This window comes from Oncorhynchus masou, chromosome 31 (assembly GCF_036934945.1).
Source record: "Oncorhynchus masou masou isolate Uvic2021 chromosome 31, UVic_Omas_1.1, whole genome shotgun sequence".
Lineage (NCBI taxonomy): Eukaryota > Metazoa > Chordata > Actinopteri > Salmoniformes > Salmonidae > Oncorhynchus > Oncorhynchus masou.
Genome location: NC_088242.1, coordinates 52,505,607 through 52,525,851, shown reverse-complemented (window position 1 = coordinate 52,525,851; position 20,245 = coordinate 52,505,607). Strand labels below are relative to the sequence as shown.

Sequence of the window (20,245 nt, the reverse complement as noted above, 5' to 3'; positions counted from 1 at the left end):
CTAGCTTGCAGACTTAAAGCTTGAGTCATCGACATACATGGACATCTTTGTATTTAAGCCTTGCATTTGTAATCCTCTAATGTTGTTATTTGACAGCAGACCCCCCTTTTTTAATGCCTCTTTACAGTTCAAATTTCTCTAAGAAGTAGCCGCTATTTACTATTTTACACCTGGGGTTGCTATACATTACTTTTACCCATTGAATAAGAGACTCGACAATATTTAAAAACAAATTGAGGCATTTATACTGTATATAAAATCCAGTCTTACTTCATCAAAGGCCTTTTCAAAATATATTTCTAGTAGTTGTCGTATATTATCTCCAATGTATTGTCCATGTAAAAAACCTGTCTGATCAGGATAAACAGTACCTGGAAAACCTTTTTAATTCTGAATGCTATGCATTTCGCTAGTATTGTTTTGTGTAAGAGGCCTCCAGTTTTCTAGCTGGACTGGATCTTTATATTTGCCATCATGGTCTTGTTTTATCAGACCTTCCTGCTGAGTACCTGAAAGACCTCAAAAAGTTTTTCCTGGCCTTCGCACTGATATTTTGTTCATTCAATTTTTTATTTTTTATTATTTGGAAATAATTCCTTACTGATTCAGAGGGTGCGGAGAAAACAAAAAAGAAAACATGTTTCTAAAATATTTAGCTTCCTCCTTTAAAATGTCATTCGGAGACTCATGGATGACTCCGTCTTTAGTAACGAGTTTCTACAAGTAATTTTTGAAAGCGTTCCTGTGTTGAAGATTCAGGAATAATTTGGTCAATTTTTCTCCATATTCCATCCAGTTTGATTTATTTTTGTTATAGATTACATTAGCTCATTCTTGAAGAAGATCCTCCACTTCTTTTTGTTTTTCCTCTAACTTGTTTTATATCTCTGTAGTACCATATTTATTGATATCTACCTGCACTATTAGTTCCTGTATTTCCCTTGTTAGTCTTGTCTCTTTAGACAAACTGAATTAAATAACATCTGAAGGTACATTTTAAACGTATCCCAATCAATAAAGGGATTTGTTGAACTTATGTTGCACGTGGACATTCTGTTATGTTATGTGAAGGCCAATTCGATGATGGCCGATCGCATTCTGTCTCCTATCAATACTTAACATTTGATGCAAGTGAGAAAAAGACAAGAAAGTAATCAAGATGACTAGCTTGATTAAGTCTGCATGCATATCTCACAATGTCAGGGTTGTAGGGATTTCCTTTACGGACCATTGATGTACTTAGCACTGTGTTATAGTCTCCCACCATAATGATTGGATCGTTTGTTACCTGTAAGTTCAATAGATTGGTATAAATATTTTTGAAAAAGTATGGATCATCCTGATTTGGACTATATAGACAAGTTTGACATTGGCAAACTGCTCGCCCACACGATGCCATAAATGCTGACTGCCATCTGCCCGATACAATTGAAACCGTGATTCATCTGTGAGCACGCAGAGACCGTTTATGAAAGTTTTTGCCGATATTCTTTGGTTATGCAAACCCACAGTTTCAAATGTTCGGTGGCTGGTCTTAGATGATCCCGCGGGTGAAGAAACCAGATGTGGAGGTCCTGGGCTGACGTGGTTACACCTGGTCTGCGGTTGTGAGGTCGGTTGGACGTACTGCCAAATTCTCTAAAATGGCATTATGTTAGAGAAATGAACATTCAATTATCTGGTAACAGCTCTGGTGAACTTTCCTGCAGTCAACATGCCAATTGCACAATCTCTCAAAACTTGAGACATTTGTGGCATTGTGTTGTGTAACAAAACTGCACATTTTAGAGTGGCCTTCTACTGTCACCAGCACAAGGTGCACCTGTATAATGATTATGCTGTTCAATCAGCTTCCTGATATGCCACACCTGTCAGGTGGATTATCTTGACAAAGGAGAATTGCTTTCTAACAAGGATGTAAACTAATTCGTAACCAACCGTCTCGATTCGGTCCAATGTAGCAACATTTTAAATTGTGTTTTTTTTTACATTGAATTAGCTCAAGCTCATCCTCCCCAATTAAGGTACCACCAATCTCCTGTGGTCTACAACCATTCAGCATCTTAAACCTTCACCCAAATCATCTCTAAGAATTCACGTGAGGCCATGTGCTAAACAGAGTAAGTAAGGTAGTATAATAAGCATCCAAAGATTTCAAGGCTAAAAGTTGTGAAAGTAGTAGCAAAAATACACTTTATCTAGTCCTTGGCCTGTATCCTAATCTAACTTTGGAACCGGTCATGTTGTTCTTCACATTACCGTCTCTGGTAAATACACACTATATCAATTAAAATGTAGTGTGTTTATCAATGTTTATCACATGCACAGGATACAGAAAGTGCATATTTGCATAGTAGCAATATAACAATTTGAAAGTGTCCAGATAAATATTGTGTTCATATTTTACCATTATTAGATGATTCTTACCCAGACAAATGTTGCACAATCCAGGTGTGAAAGACTCACAGCTATAAATTCTGCCAAAGGTGATTCTAACATGTATTGACTCAGGGGGTTGAATATTTATCTAATCAAGATACAATGCCTTCAGAAAGTATTCATACCCATTGAATTATTCCACATTTTGTGTTACAGCCTGAATTTAAAAAATTCAGGCTGGATTGTAGAATATTTGCATTATTCTTCTACAAAATCTTCAAGCTCTGTCAAATTTGTTGTTGATCATTGCTAAACAACCATTCAAGTCTTGCTTAAGTATATTTAAGTCAAAACTCGACCGTTCACAAACTCCAGTGTAGATTTGTCCTTGTGTTTTAGGTTATTTTCCTGCTGAAAGGTTAGTTAATCTTCACGTGTCAGGTGGAAAGCCACTCAGCCGACCAACAGTGTGCAGGACCCATTGATTCATACAATTTGTATCTCTCCTGTCCCATCCGAATGCTTGAAAATAATGTCATGATGTCATGTAAAAGTGAATTACTTAGGCTTTAGGAAATGCAACCAACTACAGAGATTGATTAACATTTGTACATTTTATTCATTTAGCAGACGTTCTTATCCAGAGGGACTTACAATTAGTCCATTTATCTTTAGATAGCTAGGTGGGACAAACATATCACAGTCATATTAAGTAAAACATTCTCTTGGGGGGGGGTGCAGGTTGGTGCTGTGGGATTATTTAAGATACTCTTTTGAAGAGGTAGGGTTTCAGACTTTTCAGAAGATGGGCAGGGACTCTGCTGTCCTAGATTCAGAGGAAAGGGGAGAGGGTTTTCTGGTATTTTTGAATAACCATTTGAATTATGAAATATTTGGTTTGGCACTTTTTGGTGAAGCTTTTCAGTGTTTGTATTTGGAGTGTGTGCCAGAAATTCTCAATTGATTTAAAACGAATAACTATGACTTACAGCATGTTGGGTCTGTCTTCAAATCAAATGTATTTATATAACCCTTCTTACATCAGCTGATATATCAAAAGTGCTGTACAGAAACTCAGCCTAAAACTCCAAACTGCAAGCAATGCAGGTGTAGAAGAACGGTGGCTTGGAAAAACTCACTAGAAAGGACAAAACCTAGAGAGGAACCAGGCTATGATGGGTGGCTAGTCCTCTTCTACCGCTCCTGTCTCTAGAGAGTTGAAAACTGCAGGTCTAGGACAGGTAGCACATCCGGTGAACAGGTCAGGGTTCCATAGCCGCAGGCAGAACAGTTGAAACTGGAGTAGCAGCACGGCCAGGTGGACAGCAATGAGTCATCATGCCAGGTAGTCCTGAAGCATGGTCCTAGGGCTCAGGTCCTCCTCCTAGAGAGAGAGAGAGAGAGAGAGAAAGAGAGAGATCTCTGCCACGGCACAACCCAAGGAAGACCACGTCAGCGACTCAACCCACTCAAGTGACGCACCCCTCCTAGGGACGGCATGGAAGAGCACCAGTAATCCAGTGACTCAGTCTTCACAGTGTATCCTCCCTTCTTTGCCTTGGGAAAGCTATATCACAGCATTCATGCAGCTGTGGTTGCCTGGGAAGCTGTGCAGACAGAGTAGATGTTGAATTTCTTAAAATGTCCATCATTACAGATTGATGATAGTGGAAAGACAAAAAGAGATGGAAAGTGAAATAATAACCCACCTCCCCCACCCTCTAATAATCATGATTAGCCCCAATGACACAAGATACATCAACTAAGACAACCCACACAATGGAATGGCAAAATTTGATTTTCAAGGAATTGTGGCAACATTCCTTAATGTCAGCTGTGTGCTGGCAGTTCTCAGACTCAATGCTTTGGGATGGAATAACAAAAACCATAGTGACAATCGGGTGTGCTACAGAAAATATATTATTCAGAAGTTAAACCAGCCACCGTGTCAGACTCATCAAACTCTAATACCTACATTATGTGGAGTAACTGCAATATTGATCAATCCACAGCTTTTTTCCTATGACAGCCATTAACCCATAAGATAAGCCCTGTCTTAGCCGGGGGAGGGTGGGAGGCGAGGGCGGGAGGGATCTCCACAAATCTGGTTCATCCTTGGGAGCAATTTCCAAATGCCTGAAGGTACCACGTCCATGTGTACAAACAATAGTATGTAAGTATAAACACCATGGGTCCGCGTAGCTGTCATACCGCTCAGGAATTGCACATGGGGACAAAGATCATAATTTTTGGTGAAATGTCCTCTGGTCTGATGAAACAAAAATAGAACTGTTTGTTAGGAGGAAAAAGGGGGAGGCTTACAAGCAGAAGAACACCATCCCAACCATGAAGCACGGGGTGGCAGCATCATGTTGTGGGGGTGCTTTGCTGCAGGAGGGACTGGTGCACGTCACAAAATAGATGGCATCATGAGGAAGGGAAATTAGGTGGATATATTGAAGCAACATCTCAAGACCTCAGTCAGGAAGTTAATGCTTAGTTGCAAATGGGTCTTCCAAATGGACAATGACCCCAAGCATACTTCCAAAGTTGTGGCAAAATAGCTTACCCCAGCATATTAACTCAGTACCGGTACCCCTGTATTTAGCCTCATTATTGTTATGTAATCTTTTCTTTTACTTATTATGCAAATATTTTATTAACTATTGAACTGCATTGTTGGTTAAGGTCCACACCTGTTGTATTCGGCGCATGTGACAAATACAATTTGATCTGAAATAATTAGGTACAATTTTTGAAAAGCATTTGTTCACTTTGACATTATGGACTATTGTTTGTAGGCCAGTGAGCAAAAAAATCTCAATTTAATCCATTTTAAGTTCAGGCTGTAACACAACAAAATGTGGAAAAAGTCTAGGGCTGTAAATACTTTCTGAAGTCACTGTATATGAATGGAAAAGGTGTGTACAGCAGTAGTTACGTATATAGGATGAGCCATTAGTAGAATACAGTATATACATATAAAGTCGGTAAAACAGTATGTAAACATTATTAAAGTGACCAGTGTTCAATGACTCCATATACATAGGGCAAAGCGGTCTCTAAGGTACAAGGTATAGTACCGGGTGGTAGTCGACTAGTAACAGTGGCTAAGGTTCAAGGAAGAGCACTGTGCGGAGGCCGGTTAGTGGTGAGTATTTAACTCTGATGGCCTGGAGATAAAAATCTGTTTATCAGTCTCTCGTCCCAACTTTGATGCACCCGTACTGTCTCCTAAGATGGTAGCAGAGTGAACAGGCTGTGGCTCCAGTGGCAGAGGTCTTTGATGATCTTCTTGGCCTTCCTGTGACACCGGGTACTGTAGATGTCCTGGAAGGCAAGCAGTGTGCCACTGATGTGTTGGGCTGACTGCACAAACCCGGTTGCAGACGCTGCAGTTGCCGTAACAGGCGGTGATACAGCCCGACAGGGTGCTCTCAATGATGCAATTTTGTGAGGGTCTTAGGGGCCCAAGACAAAATTCTTCAGCCTCCTGAGATTGAAGAGGTGCTGTGGACCCTTCTTCACCATACCGTCTGTGTGAAGGGACCATTTCAGGTCATCAGTAATGTACTTGAAGGTTTTGACTCTCCACTGCGGCCAAGGTTGATGTGGATAGGGGCATGCTCTTTCTGCTGTCTCCTGTAGTCCACGATCAGCTCCTTTGTTTTGTTTGAGGGAGAGGTTATTTTCCTGGCACCACTCTGCCAGGGCCCTCTCCTCCTCCCTATAGGCTGTCTCGTCATTGTTGGTAATTAGGCCTACCACTGTTGTGTTGTCAACAAACTGGATGATTGAGTTGGAGACGTGTGTGGCCACAAAAGGTTAAAAAACAGGTGAAAATGATCAGTGGGGTTGGAAACATGTTGAGCCCGTATGAGAGCAGATACAGTAGGTTTTGTGTAATAGATACATTTCCAACGTGCTTTGGTTCCTGGTTGACGAGTAGGCTTATCTGCCATTCCGGGCCAGCTAATCTTGTTTTCGGGAGGCTGAAACCAGTGACCAAATTTTCCTCAACCAGTGACTTTTCTGTTTTCCAGACAACAAAAAAAAACAACAACTTTGTTTTGAAACTATGGCTTATTGTCAGATGTGATATCCTTATTTCTGATTCACAATGAGTGACTTTGCAGTTAAGTTAGTTAGAAGCAAAACAGTTAAAGGCGTGGAGGTTTGTTTTTATTCAAGTGATCTACATTGTATTCATCTCTTCCAGTTACTTGTGGCAATATGGCTCCTGCTGTAAAAACATTGAAAGATTATAGGACATGCTTAATGCCAACCACCATTTCCTTTGAACAAAGTTTTTTATGTGATCTCTATCTCCCATGTGTTTTCCAGTTGCAGTCTCATGTCTTCTGAGTATGTTCTGATGCCCTGAGAGTATCTTCCTGAGAGACAGACAGACCCTGTGTTTTACAGAGCTGTGCTATTATGGGCTGTGTCTTCCCTATTAAGGAAATAAGGAATGTTGTCTCTCTGATGTGGACTCAAGTAACCACAGCTCAATTCGGGTAAATTTGAGACCTGAGTAAATTCCAGCTTGATATACTATTTGGTGGCACCACACACCATGATGAGGGAAAATTACTTGAGTCGTGCGAGGACACAACGAGAGAGAAACTAGGACACAACGAGGCAGAAACTCACTACATGGTGTGTGTGTGTGTGTGTGTGCGCGCGAGAGATACGGTTTCTGACCCTGGTGTGTTCCTTCTTCTCCACAGGGGCCTACCTAGTGCCCTACCTGATCCTTCTGATTGTGATTGGCATCCCCCTGTTCTTCCTGGAGCTGTCAGTGGGGCAGCGGATCCGCAGGGGCAGCATCGGGGTGTGGAACTACATCAGCCCTCGTCTGGGGGGCATCGGGTTTGCAAGCTGTGTGGTGAGTCAGCGGCACTGCCACTACGGGCACCACACCTTAGAAAAAGGGGAAGCACACACACACACACACGAGAAGGATTTTTTGCATGCACACACACACACACAGAGAGACAGACAAAGGACAATAATTGAGAAAGGACAAGAGAAGTGCTTTAAAGAGTAACAGGTTTAAGAGGAGAGGAAATTTTGGGTATTGAATAGGGCACAACACCTTTCTGCGAACTAACTGTCAGTGCGTGTCCACCATGACAACACATGTTGGTTGAGCATGGTTTAATGTAGATCAGCATTCTGTATTCAGGATCCGTGTTGTTTAACTAGTGTGTTGCCTTGGCCTTGCTCCTCTGGGGTTTAGGTTTGGGTTGCTGTCACAATGTTTTTTTATTTATAAAAGCATTATAACGATAACTTTAGATGGATTGATTGTGTTCAGGTAGTAATGATTTGGATTGTGCACAGCAAATGTGTGGTTAAAATCTCTGTGTTCAGAATTCCCTGATCGGTGATGTGGAGGTGGGGAGAGGGCATTCGTGGCAGGTGTGCCCCCTACCCAACTCTATGGTCACGTGAGGATGGAGGGCACTCGTTGAAGGTGTACCCGCTATATAACGCTATGGCCAGGTATTTAAACGGGCAGGTTTGAGGGCGCCTCTTTTCAATCCGGGGTGCTTCACCCAGACAATGTTGAGCAATTGGGCACGTCATACAACTCTCACACCAAGAAACAGTATGCGTCATTGAAATAGAAGCCATACAAACATACTCTACGGACCACAGGAGGTTGGTGGCACCCTAATTGGGGAGGACGGGCTCGTGGTAATTGCTGGAGCGGAATAGGTGGAATGGTATCAAATACATTGCACATGGTTTCCTTGTGTTTGATGCCATTCCATTGGCTCCCTTCCAACCATTATTATGAGCTGTCCTCCCCTCAGCAGCCTTCACTGCTACAGACCCACCGACGAGTCCATCCAATTCAAGACAAAGTCCCATGTCAGCAACTGTCAATCATTCCATGCCATGTACCATCACCTGAATATATAAAGACTCTTAAACCAAATTGCATCTCTGCCTTTGCCTGCTCTCTAACCATAGTCCGACAGGAGATGGGTATCACCATTACCTAGTTGTAAACCTCAATCAGTTACACTCGGTGTGGAGGTAAAAGTGTTGTGAGCATTATATCTGAGTGATGATTCGAGTGGGGTTAACACCATTTGGATTGAAATTGACGCCACCTGCAGTGAATAAATGAAGTGTTGATTGAATCACAGATGAAGCAACAGTTTGTGGTGTGGTTGTTACTCAACTATGTTGAGTTTATTTCCGTTAACTCTCTCAGAGTGAAAAAATACTTGGGAGGGGTCTCAGGGTAGCCTAGTGGTTAGAGTGTTGGACTAGTAACCGGAAGGTTGCAAGTTCAAATCCCGAGCTGACAAGGTACAAATGTGTCATTCTACCCCTGAACAGGCAGTTAACCCAGTGTTCATCTGCTGTCATTGAAAATAAGAATTTGTTCTTAACTGACTTGCCTAGTAAAATAAATATCCTATTTCCCAGCATGCTTTGTTGCAGGTATATTTTATAATAGTTTTTTGTATTTTTTAAATGTCTTTCTGCATGCACATTGATTGATTATTTCATCTAAGATAAATAACTGACATTTTTTCTAATCCAATCTGTAAGTGGTTGGGCCTATTGCCCCCATTACTGAAACTGTTCATCCAATTTAGATGATTTAGGTAATCTTGTTCGACAAATTTCTCACCATAGCACTCATTCTGAATGCAGATTATGGGTGATGAGAAGTTTCAATATCCTCCCTATGTCTGGATTTCAATAGGAATTACAACATCCATGTCTCTGTCACAAGGCATTTGCCACACCCACAGTGTTAGGGATCCAACCCTCTGGGGGTGTTAGTTTAACACTGTTTTGGTGGGTCAAATATCATTCCTAAGAAAGTGTTCAATTTAACATTGTGGGTGTTAAAATTCTGATCTCAAATGTGATATGTGTGTATTCAACACTAACTTGTTGTTCGGCAGGTGTGCTTCTTTGTGGCCCTCTACTACAATGTGATCATTGGGTGGAGTCTCTTCTACTTCTCCCAGTCCTTCCAGCAGCCTCTGCCATGGCACGAGTGTCCCCTGGTCAAGAACAAATCCACAATGTGTAAGACACACACTCACCTTCATCCAGCACACACTCACATCTTCATTACACAAGAACTATACAGGTGGCTCTTCATAACTAGCATACAAGTTCATAAAAACAGGTAATAAAGTCATAGTGCTTAGATACTTCCCAGTGAAAGCGATACAGTAAGCCATTAGCCATACTGTAGACACACAATCCATTATAAAGCGTGCTCTAGTCTAATCCGTAACAACCACACTTTTGTCTGTCCCTCCTCCCTCCAGTTGTGGTGCCTGAGTGTGAGAAGAGTTCGGCCACCACCTACTACTGGTACCGTGAGGCTTTGAACATCTCTGACTCCATCTCTGAGAGCGGAGGCCTCAACTGGAGGATGACCATCTGTCTGCTGGCCGCCTGGTCCATGGTCTGCCTCGCCATGATCAAGGGCATCCAGTCCTCCGGGAAGGTGAGAGAGAGAGTAAATTTGGGTGGGGAGCTTGGTGAGAAAGAGAGCTTGGTGTAAGGGAGCAAGTTTGAGAGAGAGAGAGAGAGAGAGAGCTAGATAGTTACGGTATTCCTGGTTTAGTCAGTTAGCCATTCAAATGTGAGTCGTGAGGGAAAGCTTGTTAGTTACTGTATACCTGATAGACCTTGACAGGTCTTCCTAATGGTAACTGACTGGAAATGATCTGGAGCTCATGTGATCCGGGTTTGGATGTTACTGTAGCCAAGTTGAGAGTAGCGTGACGAGCATCCGGATGGATTATCCAAACTGGCTAACAGTCGACATTGCTCTGCATCCGTTGCCATCTCCTTTAGCAGGTCATCTTGATCCTTTGTCCATGTTCTCTCTTGTCACATGACTGCTATTAGCTGGCCAGTTACAAGGTCAGAGTCAAGGTCATTGGTTAAATAGCTAACACTTTTTTTTTCTCTCTAAGGCTTTAATCCCTATCGGAAAATTCTATGATGAAAACGTCACTGTTGTTTTTAGCGTTAAGCCTTCATTCCGTGTCAGGCTGGAGCCAAGGCAGGAGAAACTGTGTCAGGTCTTTCTTAATCTACCCAAGGTGTGAAACATGTAAAGTTACTTGCATAACCATGGTTCTCTGATAATATGAGTGAGATGTATCACATGTAGGGGTTCGCTGGGACTGCCTACTCTCTCAGAAGTACCGGTCAAAAGCATCTGTTGGAGACCGACAGGTAAAGTGGCGAAGGAGGGGAGACCCTCACTTCCATAAAGGAGCCAGTCTCCTACCCTCTGGATATTTTCAAGTATGCTTCTCTTCCTGACGCTCTGAATGCGGCGCTACATCTCACTCATGTTACCAGATAACCCGGGGTTACGCAAGTGTATCACGTGGGGATATGGCCAACTCCCGTTTTGCAAAATTAGGCTCTCCGAAGCCAGGGAAGTCCCAACATCAGCCAGAGAGAACCCATTGGGAGAAACCTCATAACAAAGCGAGGGGAAGCACAAAATCTCATCTCGTCCCAAAAACAGTGTCCAAAAGGTAAACCCCCCTGTAGGAGAGGGCCCTTCATGGCCCCACCGAAGGCTATCACCCTTGCACTAATTATAAATAAATATTATGGTCCCATGATCCGGCAGGATATTGTCAAAAAGAGACAGGCCAACCCTCTAAGGGTGGTTGCCCAATGAGCGAAGAGCATGACACCCTTGCCCGACCTCACTTACAATCCAAGTAAATGTGAACCGTACAAACTGGACAACAGGGACGCCTTTCACAGTAAAGCAACAGGCGAAAAGGCATAGGCTCCAAGGTGGGACAATGGTGAAAAAGTTGACCGGCTCAAAGATTGGTTAAGTACATTAACCTGAAAAATCCACCCATACACTTAGGGACGCCAAGGGCAGTAGTAAAGCAAAATGAGCAATATGTAGTCTTCACGCTTTTCAGTGGCTAATAGCCGCTGTGAAAGGATTTAAGCACACGTCCCACAAGCTAAAAGCTTAAGCGATGTGCCCCCCTTAAACTACACTACAGTTTTGGATAAACTATCACTGTCGGGGACTTGGCAGGCCGAGAAAGCGGCAAAATGAACTTAAGATGAACCTTGTCTCAGTCCAAAAGATCCTGCAAGGAGCATAGGACCATGGAAAACAGAGTGTAGGATAGAACAATCTGTATAGTCACAGCTTTTCCACGAGAAAAACACACCAACTGAGAGTGTATTAGGGGCCGGCAGTCTTTAAGACTTACAGGCCTGTCTTTCCATTAAAAAAATGTTTTATACTGGCTATGTCCGAATGCTAAATCATCTGTGTGAGGATGGAGAATTGTTTCATCGCTAGGGCATGTTCTCAATATTTTTGGGGCTGGGAAGCCATTTTGTGGTAGCAACATTCATCAGGGACCCCCTCATAACTCGAGGGAGACAGAAATAGCATACAAGGAGTTTTACTATGACTTCAGCAGTGCAAGGCCAGACAAACCAAGGCCCCGGGAAGGAACATTTTAAAAGTTCTCTTAATGTTCTGAGATAATGACTTTAAATAGAACCACGAGGAAACCTGTAGAAAACGTTATGCTGAAGTACTGAAACTCCCACAGAAAAACGTTTTTTTTTTGTTAACATTCTCAGAACAATTCGAGAACATTACTTTAAATAGAACCTTGAGGAAACCTGTAGGTAAGTACTGAAATTCCCACCTAAGAAACATGTTTCTCAGAACGTTATGTGCTAGCTGGGTATCCTGCACCGTTCCCAGAATGTTGTGGGAAGGTTATATGCAAAATAACCATTGGACAACCACGCTTTCACCAAGCAATATATGGTTCTCAGAATGTAATGTGCTAGCTGGGTATCAAGAGAAAATATTCCAGTTGAAGCTAATTTTCTGCAATTCTACACAGGGATGGGCCTGGAGAAATGTAACCACTCTCAAATTCATAGACGGAGCTATGGATGCAATCACTGACCATCCATGGTATCAAAATGATAAAAATATATAGTGTTTGTACATAAAACAAGCTTATATTTTGAGTTCTGATGCGGTATTACAGTTGAACTAAGCTCATGAGGCATTTGCAAGTTATATTCCTCAAGAATCAATAGGTATATCATGGTATTCCATACTAAAAATGGATGTAGCAACTGGATGTAGCAACTACTTATAGCTTTAAATGACAGTGCATTTATGTACATTTTGTTTTACATAATATTAAGTTGAATAAATGGTGGAGCACTGGATACCAATATCCCTCTGAGCCTCCCAGGTCCATGTTTTCCAGGGTTAAGAACATCAATTGTAGATGAATAATATGACATTGTTGTATTTTGTAACACCCTTGGCCAAAATGTGTTTAATCTGCTGTTGCTATAAATATTCATAAAAATAATATAATGGTTTGTTTTTACAAAATATATTTTTATATTTTGAGATCTGCCTGTAGACCCCCTGCTGTACATCCGCGGACCCCACTTTGAGAACCTCTAGCGCTAGAGTGTAAACCTTAGCTGCCAGGACTGGTCGTAAGCGGGGTTGTAAACTGCCAACCGGAAAATCACTGGTCAACAAGGGTCTCAAAGATTAGGAGGGAAAGCATACGGCATCATCCACCTCTTGGTTGTATCAGCTCTTCTGCCCCAAACCGCATGGTCACCATGTTATGGGATGGGGACTCCCCTGGATTGTTGCTTCTACAGGCTGGATTGATACAGAAAGCAAGCTCTTAGGACAGAGTATCCAGCGTCTTGACATAAGACCTCAGGGAAAAGGATGAAGGAAACACCTGCAGCGCACTATTCCTAATCCTGGGCAGTAGGATAGCTACATAACTGTTGTCTTGACCCTGCTCCATGGAGAAGGGTTGTCAAGAGCAAAGAGTTCCTTGGCCTCTCGCTCCCATCAGATCGGTAGGCATAGCAGGCAGCGGCCGATTGTTAAAACGTGACGAGGAAAAGCGTGACGAGGAAAAGCCAAAGCTTTGTTGACTCAGGAGTACCAGATAAACCCCCCCCTCCCTTTTCCCTGAGCTCCAGAAAGTAAAGTAAGGAACAACTATACAGACTGATCTCTAGTTCAATGGGGAGTGTTTTCCATAACAGAGCCAAGTTGTCTTTGCCAGGTAGAGGAACAAAACGCCCCTCAGAATAGTAAAACGGGCTGAGAGGGTTTGCCAATGAACCCTGGAAACCTGTTCTCCCGTAGAATGGGGAGCAGAATGGTTAGGGTTTCCCTGACTTGTACAGAGTAGTACAGCCCTGTAGTGGGATAACCAGAGTGGCGCATACCCCGAATAGCTTGACTGGGATTGCTCGCGCCATAGCAGTTAGAGGCAAAAGGCCATAGGCATGGGGTTAACAGGGCCACAGTTCGCCATCCTGCGCCGCGTGTCAGTGAGACCGGAGGAAAGGCTGACATGCTGACTGCTGCCCTTGGCTGAAAACCTGAGAAGGCTCCTGGGGGGTGGATATGCTCAGCCAAAGTGCCCTTTCTCCCTCCACCTCTAGGTTCATGGTATGACCACAGCCTTGGATGGCGCTATGGGGGGCAAGGAGGCTCATGTCTGTAATCAAACAGATCTCCTCCCAAACATCTGGGTCTAGGGTTTGAGTCCAGTTGCTTCCCCACCTCCTCCAAGTAGCCTGATATGCCAACAATAAAGAGGTCACATTGAGAGCTCTAATTGCTTGGGCTGATGCCTTGTACATTTTTCTGAGAAACAGAGGCAGTTAAGCACTCTACCTTCCCAGGGAGTGAGTCATTAATAACAACACAGCGTGAGGGGCTGAGGTGGTGAGTCAGTGATGGCTACACCATGGGAGGGTTGCCAAACCCAGATTCCTCCATGATGTGGATGTGCAGAATCAGGGTACCTTTAGCAAGAATCCTGCTAGTGAGGTTTTTTTCCCCCCACACGCTCTTAGTTTCCCTGAGGCAAGCTGGTACTGCAGGGTGTAGTTCCTTTATCGGGGCTGTATGGGGACTGGAGTCTCTTCCCATCGTATATGTTCCTTGCCAGCCCTGAGCCCCTACAGAAGACTTGATGTCGAGTCTGGCCGTGGCCCACTTGCAGACATGAAGGAGGCCAAACTCCACTGAAGGAGGGGCAGCTCCACTGCACTCAGGTCTGCATGAGTGATTGGGCGGGAGACGTCAGTCCCCAATTCCTCCTGAGTCAAGGCTATCAATGACTCACCCCAACAGGGCTCCGTTGCGGAGAGCTGAGCCTCAGCTGTTGGCTCTGAGGCAAGAAGGGCTAGCGAGATAGAAGCACGTTTCAGCCTCTTCTTCAGACCTGCTCTCGTAAGCTGTCTGCAGTGCTCACTGGTCCTCAAGCGTCTCCTGGACATGTTCCCTATGTATAGAGGGTGGGAATCTTTCCCCGCTATCATGGAGCCGCAAGCACAAGAACATGCTGCTGATTGTGCTGCTGATCCAGTTTCTGCTGTCCTGCCTGTGGCTATGGAATCCTAACCTGTTATCTGGTCGTGCTACCTTGTCCCACACCTGCTGTCTCAACCTCTGAATGCTCGGCTATGAAAAGCCAATTTACATTTACTACTGAGATGCTGACCTGTTGCACCCTCTATAATTACTGTGATTATTATTTGACCCTGCTGGTCATCTATGAACGTTTGAAAATCTTGGAGAACGATCTGGCCTTAATGGCCTTGTACTCTTATAATCTCCACCGGGCACAGCCAGAAGAGGACAGGCCACCCCTCAGAGCCTGGTTCCTCTCTTGGTTTCTTCCTAGGCTCCAGCCTTTCTAGGGAGTTGTTCCTAGCCACCATGCTTCTACATCTGCATTCTTGCTCTCTGCAGTTTTTGGCTCGGTTTCTGTATAAGCACTTTGTGACAACTGCCTATGTAAAAAGGGCTTTATAAAAGGGTGATTGGTTGATAGGGATCGTACTTGGATAGGATAACAATGGTCATTGTGAGGGACAAGGCTTGCTAGGGGGACCGAGCAACTCCTGTTGTAAGAACAGCATAGTTAGACGGCATAGTTATAATCACTGATGCTGGTGGCTAGCAAATAGTAGCTTGTGTAAACGGTGTACCAAGATATATACAGTATTTAGACCCCTTGACTTTTTCTATAATTTATTTCCCCCCTCAATCTATACACAATACCCCATAATGATGAAGCAAAAACCGTTTTTTAGAAATGTTTGCTAATTTATTAAGAACATATTTTTAAAATATCACATTTATGTAATTATTCAGAACCTTTACTCAGTACTTTGTTGAATCACCTTTGGCAGCAGTTACAGCCTCGATTCGCCTTGGGTATGACACTACAAGTTTGGCACACCAGTATTTGGGGAGTTTCTCCCATTCTTCTCTGCAGATCCTCTCAAGCTCTGTCAGGTTGGATGAGGAGCGTCGCTGCACAGCTATTTTCAGGTCTCTCCACAAATGTTCGATCGGGTTCAAGTTTGGGCTCTGGCTGGGCCACTCAAGGACTCTTGCGTTGTCTTGGCTGTTTGCTTAGGGTCATTGTCATGTTGGAAGATTAACTTTTGCCCCAGTCTGAGGTGCTGAGGTCACTGTACTTTGCTCCGTTCATCCTTTCCACGATCCTGACTAGTCTCAAAGTCCCTGCCGCTGAAAATCACACCCATAGCATGATGCTGCCATCACCATGCTTCACCGTAGGGATGGTTACAGATTTCCTCCATACGTGACGCTTGGCATTCAGGCCAATGAGTTCAATCTTGGTTTCATCAGACCAGAGGATCTTGTTTCTCATGATCTGAGAGTCCATTGGGTGCCTTTTGGCCTGATTGGTGAAGTGCTGCAGAGATAGTTGTCCTTCTGGAAGGTTCTCCCATCTCCACAGAGTAGCTCTGGAGCTTTGTCAGAGTGACCATCGGGTTCTTTGTCAGCTCCCTGACCAAGGCCATTCTTCTCCAATTGCTGAGTTTGTCCAGGCAGCCAGCATTAGGACGTGTCTTGGTGGTTCCAAACCTCTTCCATTTAAGAAGGATGGTGGCCACTGTGTTCTTGGGGACCTTCAATGCTGCATAAATGTCGTCTTACCCTTCCCCAGATCTGTGCCTCAACACAATCCTGTCTCAGAGCTCTACAGACAATTCCTTCGACCACATGGCTTGGTTTTTGCTCTGACATGCACTGTCAACTGTGGGACCTTATTATAGACAGATGTGTGCATTTCCAAATCATGTCCAATCAATTGAATTTACCACAGATGGACTCCTATCAAGTTGTAGAAACATTTCAAGGGTGAACAATGGAAACAGGGTGCACCTGAGCTCAATTTCGATTGTCATAGCAAAGGGTCTGAATAGTTATGTAAATGAATTAAAATACAAAATACATTTGCAAAATACATTTGCAAAAATGTCTAAAACCTGTTTTCACTTTGTCGTTATGGGGTATTGTGTTTAGATTGATAATGAAACATTTTTATTTAATCCATTTTAGAATAAGGCTGTAATGTAACAAAATGTGGAAAATGGGAAGGGGTATTGTAATTAGGAGCCTTGTGGCTAACTGCTAGCAATATTGATCACCGTATAACGCTATAGCCATGAGGCTAGTGGGGCGTTAGTTAGCTAGCAGCTACCTTGTGGTGAAGGTGTGCCGTGGCTAGCTCAGTGCTGGCTGAAGGAAACCGAATGACTGAGAAGTAGAAATGTAATTTCTACTCGTAAACATAAACCTTACGGTTACTACTCAACCTCTCGACAGGGTCTGAAGACCTACGCTCATCAGCAATATCCTTCACGGTTTGATGGTGAGCAGATTAAGCAGGCAAACAGCTATACAGTCTATATGAGGTGAGCTAGAGTAGTGACACTCTTCATGAGGAAGAGAAGCGAGAACAACCGGAGGCCTGGAGAGTGGCTTCTTTTATGGAAGTGAGGGTCTCACCTGTCTGTCTCTGTAACGTTCGTTGTTGGAAGGATTGTACCATGGTGCAGCATGGAAGGCGTTCATCATTTTTAATAATGTGAACCAGCAACAAAACAAATAACGAGTAACAAAACGAACGTGCAGCTTTGTAGTGCAAAAGGCTACAATACAAAAACAAGATCCCACAAACAACAGGTGGGAAAAGGCTGCCTAAATATGATCCCCAATCAGAGACAATGATAGACAGCTGCCTCTGATTGGGAACCATACCAAGCCAACATAGAAAATAAAAAAACTAGACTCCGCACCCTAGTCACACCCTGACCTAACCAAAATAGAGAAATAAAAGGTTCTCTAAGGTCAGGTGACAGTCTCCGACAGATTCTTTTGTTAGGTGTTTCCGAGAGAGTAGGTGGTCCTTGCAAACCCCCACATGTGATACATCGAAACAAGTATTTGAAAGAGAACACCATTGAGAACACCATTTGGTCCTTATCATCGCTTGTGCGTCTTAGCAAAGAAAGTTTCTACTCCTTTTAGAGTATTGTTCCTTGAGCATTTTAGCAAAGACCATTTTCCCTCGCTTTAGAGTATTTCTGGTCTTATAGGACCATGGCCCTATCCTGTGCTATCTTAATGCAGCACTTGATCCAGCCTTTGTCCCTCTCCCTGGTCTTATCCCAACAGCTGTCTGGTGTTTGCTTGGTTCTATTCAAGCCCCTGTCTCCACAACAAACACAGACAAAAACAGTCTCCACAACACACATAGACAAAACAAGATGGATGTCCTGGCCTCTCAGACAGAAGTGCTTTAATCTTGGTCCTCTGCCATGGTGATGCCATGACAACAGGGAAACCGTCTGTAGTGTCCCGATCTTCCACGTCCTGCTCGTCTGTCGCCGAGCGTGAGGTCATGAAAATGACCATGCACTTTCCATTCCCCTCCTGGTGAAGGGGCCAGAGTGGGAGACCCTTTGAAGCTTAATCAGGGCTTTACCACACAAAAGAATATTAATGTCGCTTTCGCCCCTTGTTCACAAAAGCCTATTCCTAGGCTGTGATCTACAGTTTCTTTTTCATTTCTGTGTGTGGGTGTGAGGGTGCAAGAGAGGCCGAGGGGGAGCGTGGTTGCCATGGTTATACGCGCTCTTTTACTTTGTGTGATTGTTAGGGGTGTACTCACAAAAAAAGGAAAGAAAAAAAACTTCAATCATGTGTATTAAATGGCTTATTAATTTTCCACTCAATCTAATTTGGGCTTGCATTCTTGACAGACAACAGTTCTGTGCAGCTACAAAAGAACACCTCAAAGTTAAAGCACAATTAAGATTATGTTTTTATCATGACCTGACAAGGTATAATTTGAGTTTTGAGTTGCATAGCAACAACTTGATGATACATAGCCATAATGATAGATGGCGCTTACGGTCTGTGACTGACATCACCTCTCCTTACATAAATGACATACTATCTAATGGGATAAAGATACAAACTTTGATTGGTGAGGCAGATATACAATATTTAGATATGGGTGGCAGGTACAGTAGTCACGGCACCTATCCGGTGAATGTGATAAATCGTTTTTGTATTTTTATTTTATTTTTTTAGACTCTCTGAGCAGAAAGGAGCTTCTTTATATACATGGTGACCACGGTTGTTATTTTCATATTTTATGAATGGTTGATACAATGTGAATAAGATGTTCAAGAGCAGCTCAGCTGCATAGTGACATGGTTAAGCAAATGGAGCTTCAACCCATCCATACAGCAGCGGTAGGCAACTAGATTCAGCCCCGGGCATATTTTTGTCGGAGTGAATGGTCGGGAGGCCGGAAAATAATTCTAATCATTTGTAGACCACAACTAAGCCCAAAAAGAGATTGCAGTGAAAAATAACAATCATTTCATACCTTGATTACATTGAGGCACGATCACATAAACGTCCTCTCAATGTCAACTGCATTTATTTTCAGCAAACTTAACATGCATAAACTGAACAAGTTCCACAGACATGTGACTAACAGAAATGCAATATAGTGTTCCTGAAAAAGGGGAGTCAAAATCAAAAGTAACAGTCAGTGACTGGTGTGGCCATCAGCTGCATTAAGTACTGCTGTGCATCTCCTCCTCATCGACTGCACCAGATTTGCCAGTTCTTGCTGTGAGATGTTACCCCACTCTTCCACCAAGGCACCTGCAAGTTCCCCAACATTTCTGGGGGGAATGGCCCTAGCCCTCACCCTCCGATCCAACAGGTCCGAGACGTGCTCAATGGGATTGAGATCCGTGCTCTTCGCTGGCCATGGAAGAACACTGACATTCCTGTCTTGCAGGAAATCATGCACAAAACAAGCAGTATGGCTGATGGCATTGTCATGCTGGAGGGTCATGTCAGGATGAGCCTGCAGGAAGGGTACCAAATGAGGGAGGAGGATGTCTTCCCTGTAACGCACAGCGTTGAGATTGCCTGCAATGACAACAAGCTCAGTTCCGATGAAGCTGTTACACACTGCCCAAAAACATGACGGACCATCCACCTCCAAATTGATCCCGCTCCATAGTACAGACCTCAGTGTAACGCTCATTCGTTCGACAATACACTTGAATCCAACCATCATCTCTGGTGAGAAAACCGCGACCCTTCAGTGAAGAGCACTTTTTGCCAGCCCTTTCTGGTCCAGCGACGGTGGGTTTGTGCCCATAGTCGACGTTGTTGCCGGTGATGTCTGGTGAGTACCTGCCTTACAACATGCTTACAAGCCCTCAGTCCAGCCTCTCTCAACCTATTGAGGTCAGTCTGAGCACTGATGGTGAGATTGTGCATTCCTGGTGTAACTCGGGAAGTTGTTGCCATCCTTTATCTGTCCCATGGGTGTGACGTTCGGATGTACCAATCCTGTGCAAGTGTTTTTACACGTGGTCTGCCCCTGCGAGGACGATCAGCTGTCCGTCCTGTCTCCCTGTAGCACTGTCTTAGGCAACT

General features: G+C 43.6%; 1 protein-coding gene across 2 annotated transcripts in view; it reads left to right on the top strand.

Annotated features, from left to right (window-relative positions):
- LOC135524110 (sodium-dependent neutral amino acid transporter B(0)AT2-like) overlaps positions 1-20,245 on the top strand; it is a 43,364-nt gene that overhangs the window by 6,224 nt on the left and 16,895 nt on the right. For both annotated transcript variants that reach the window (XM_064951315.1, XM_064951316.1), the window contains 3 exons: positions 7,110-7,267; positions 9,315-9,441; positions 9,690-9,871. In XM_064951315.1, the coding sequence (XP_064807387.1) occupies positions 7,110-7,267; positions 9,315-9,441; positions 9,690-9,871 (467 nt within the window). The remainder of the gene's footprint in view (positions 1-7,109; positions 7,268-9,314; positions 9,442-9,689; positions 9,872-20,245) is intronic.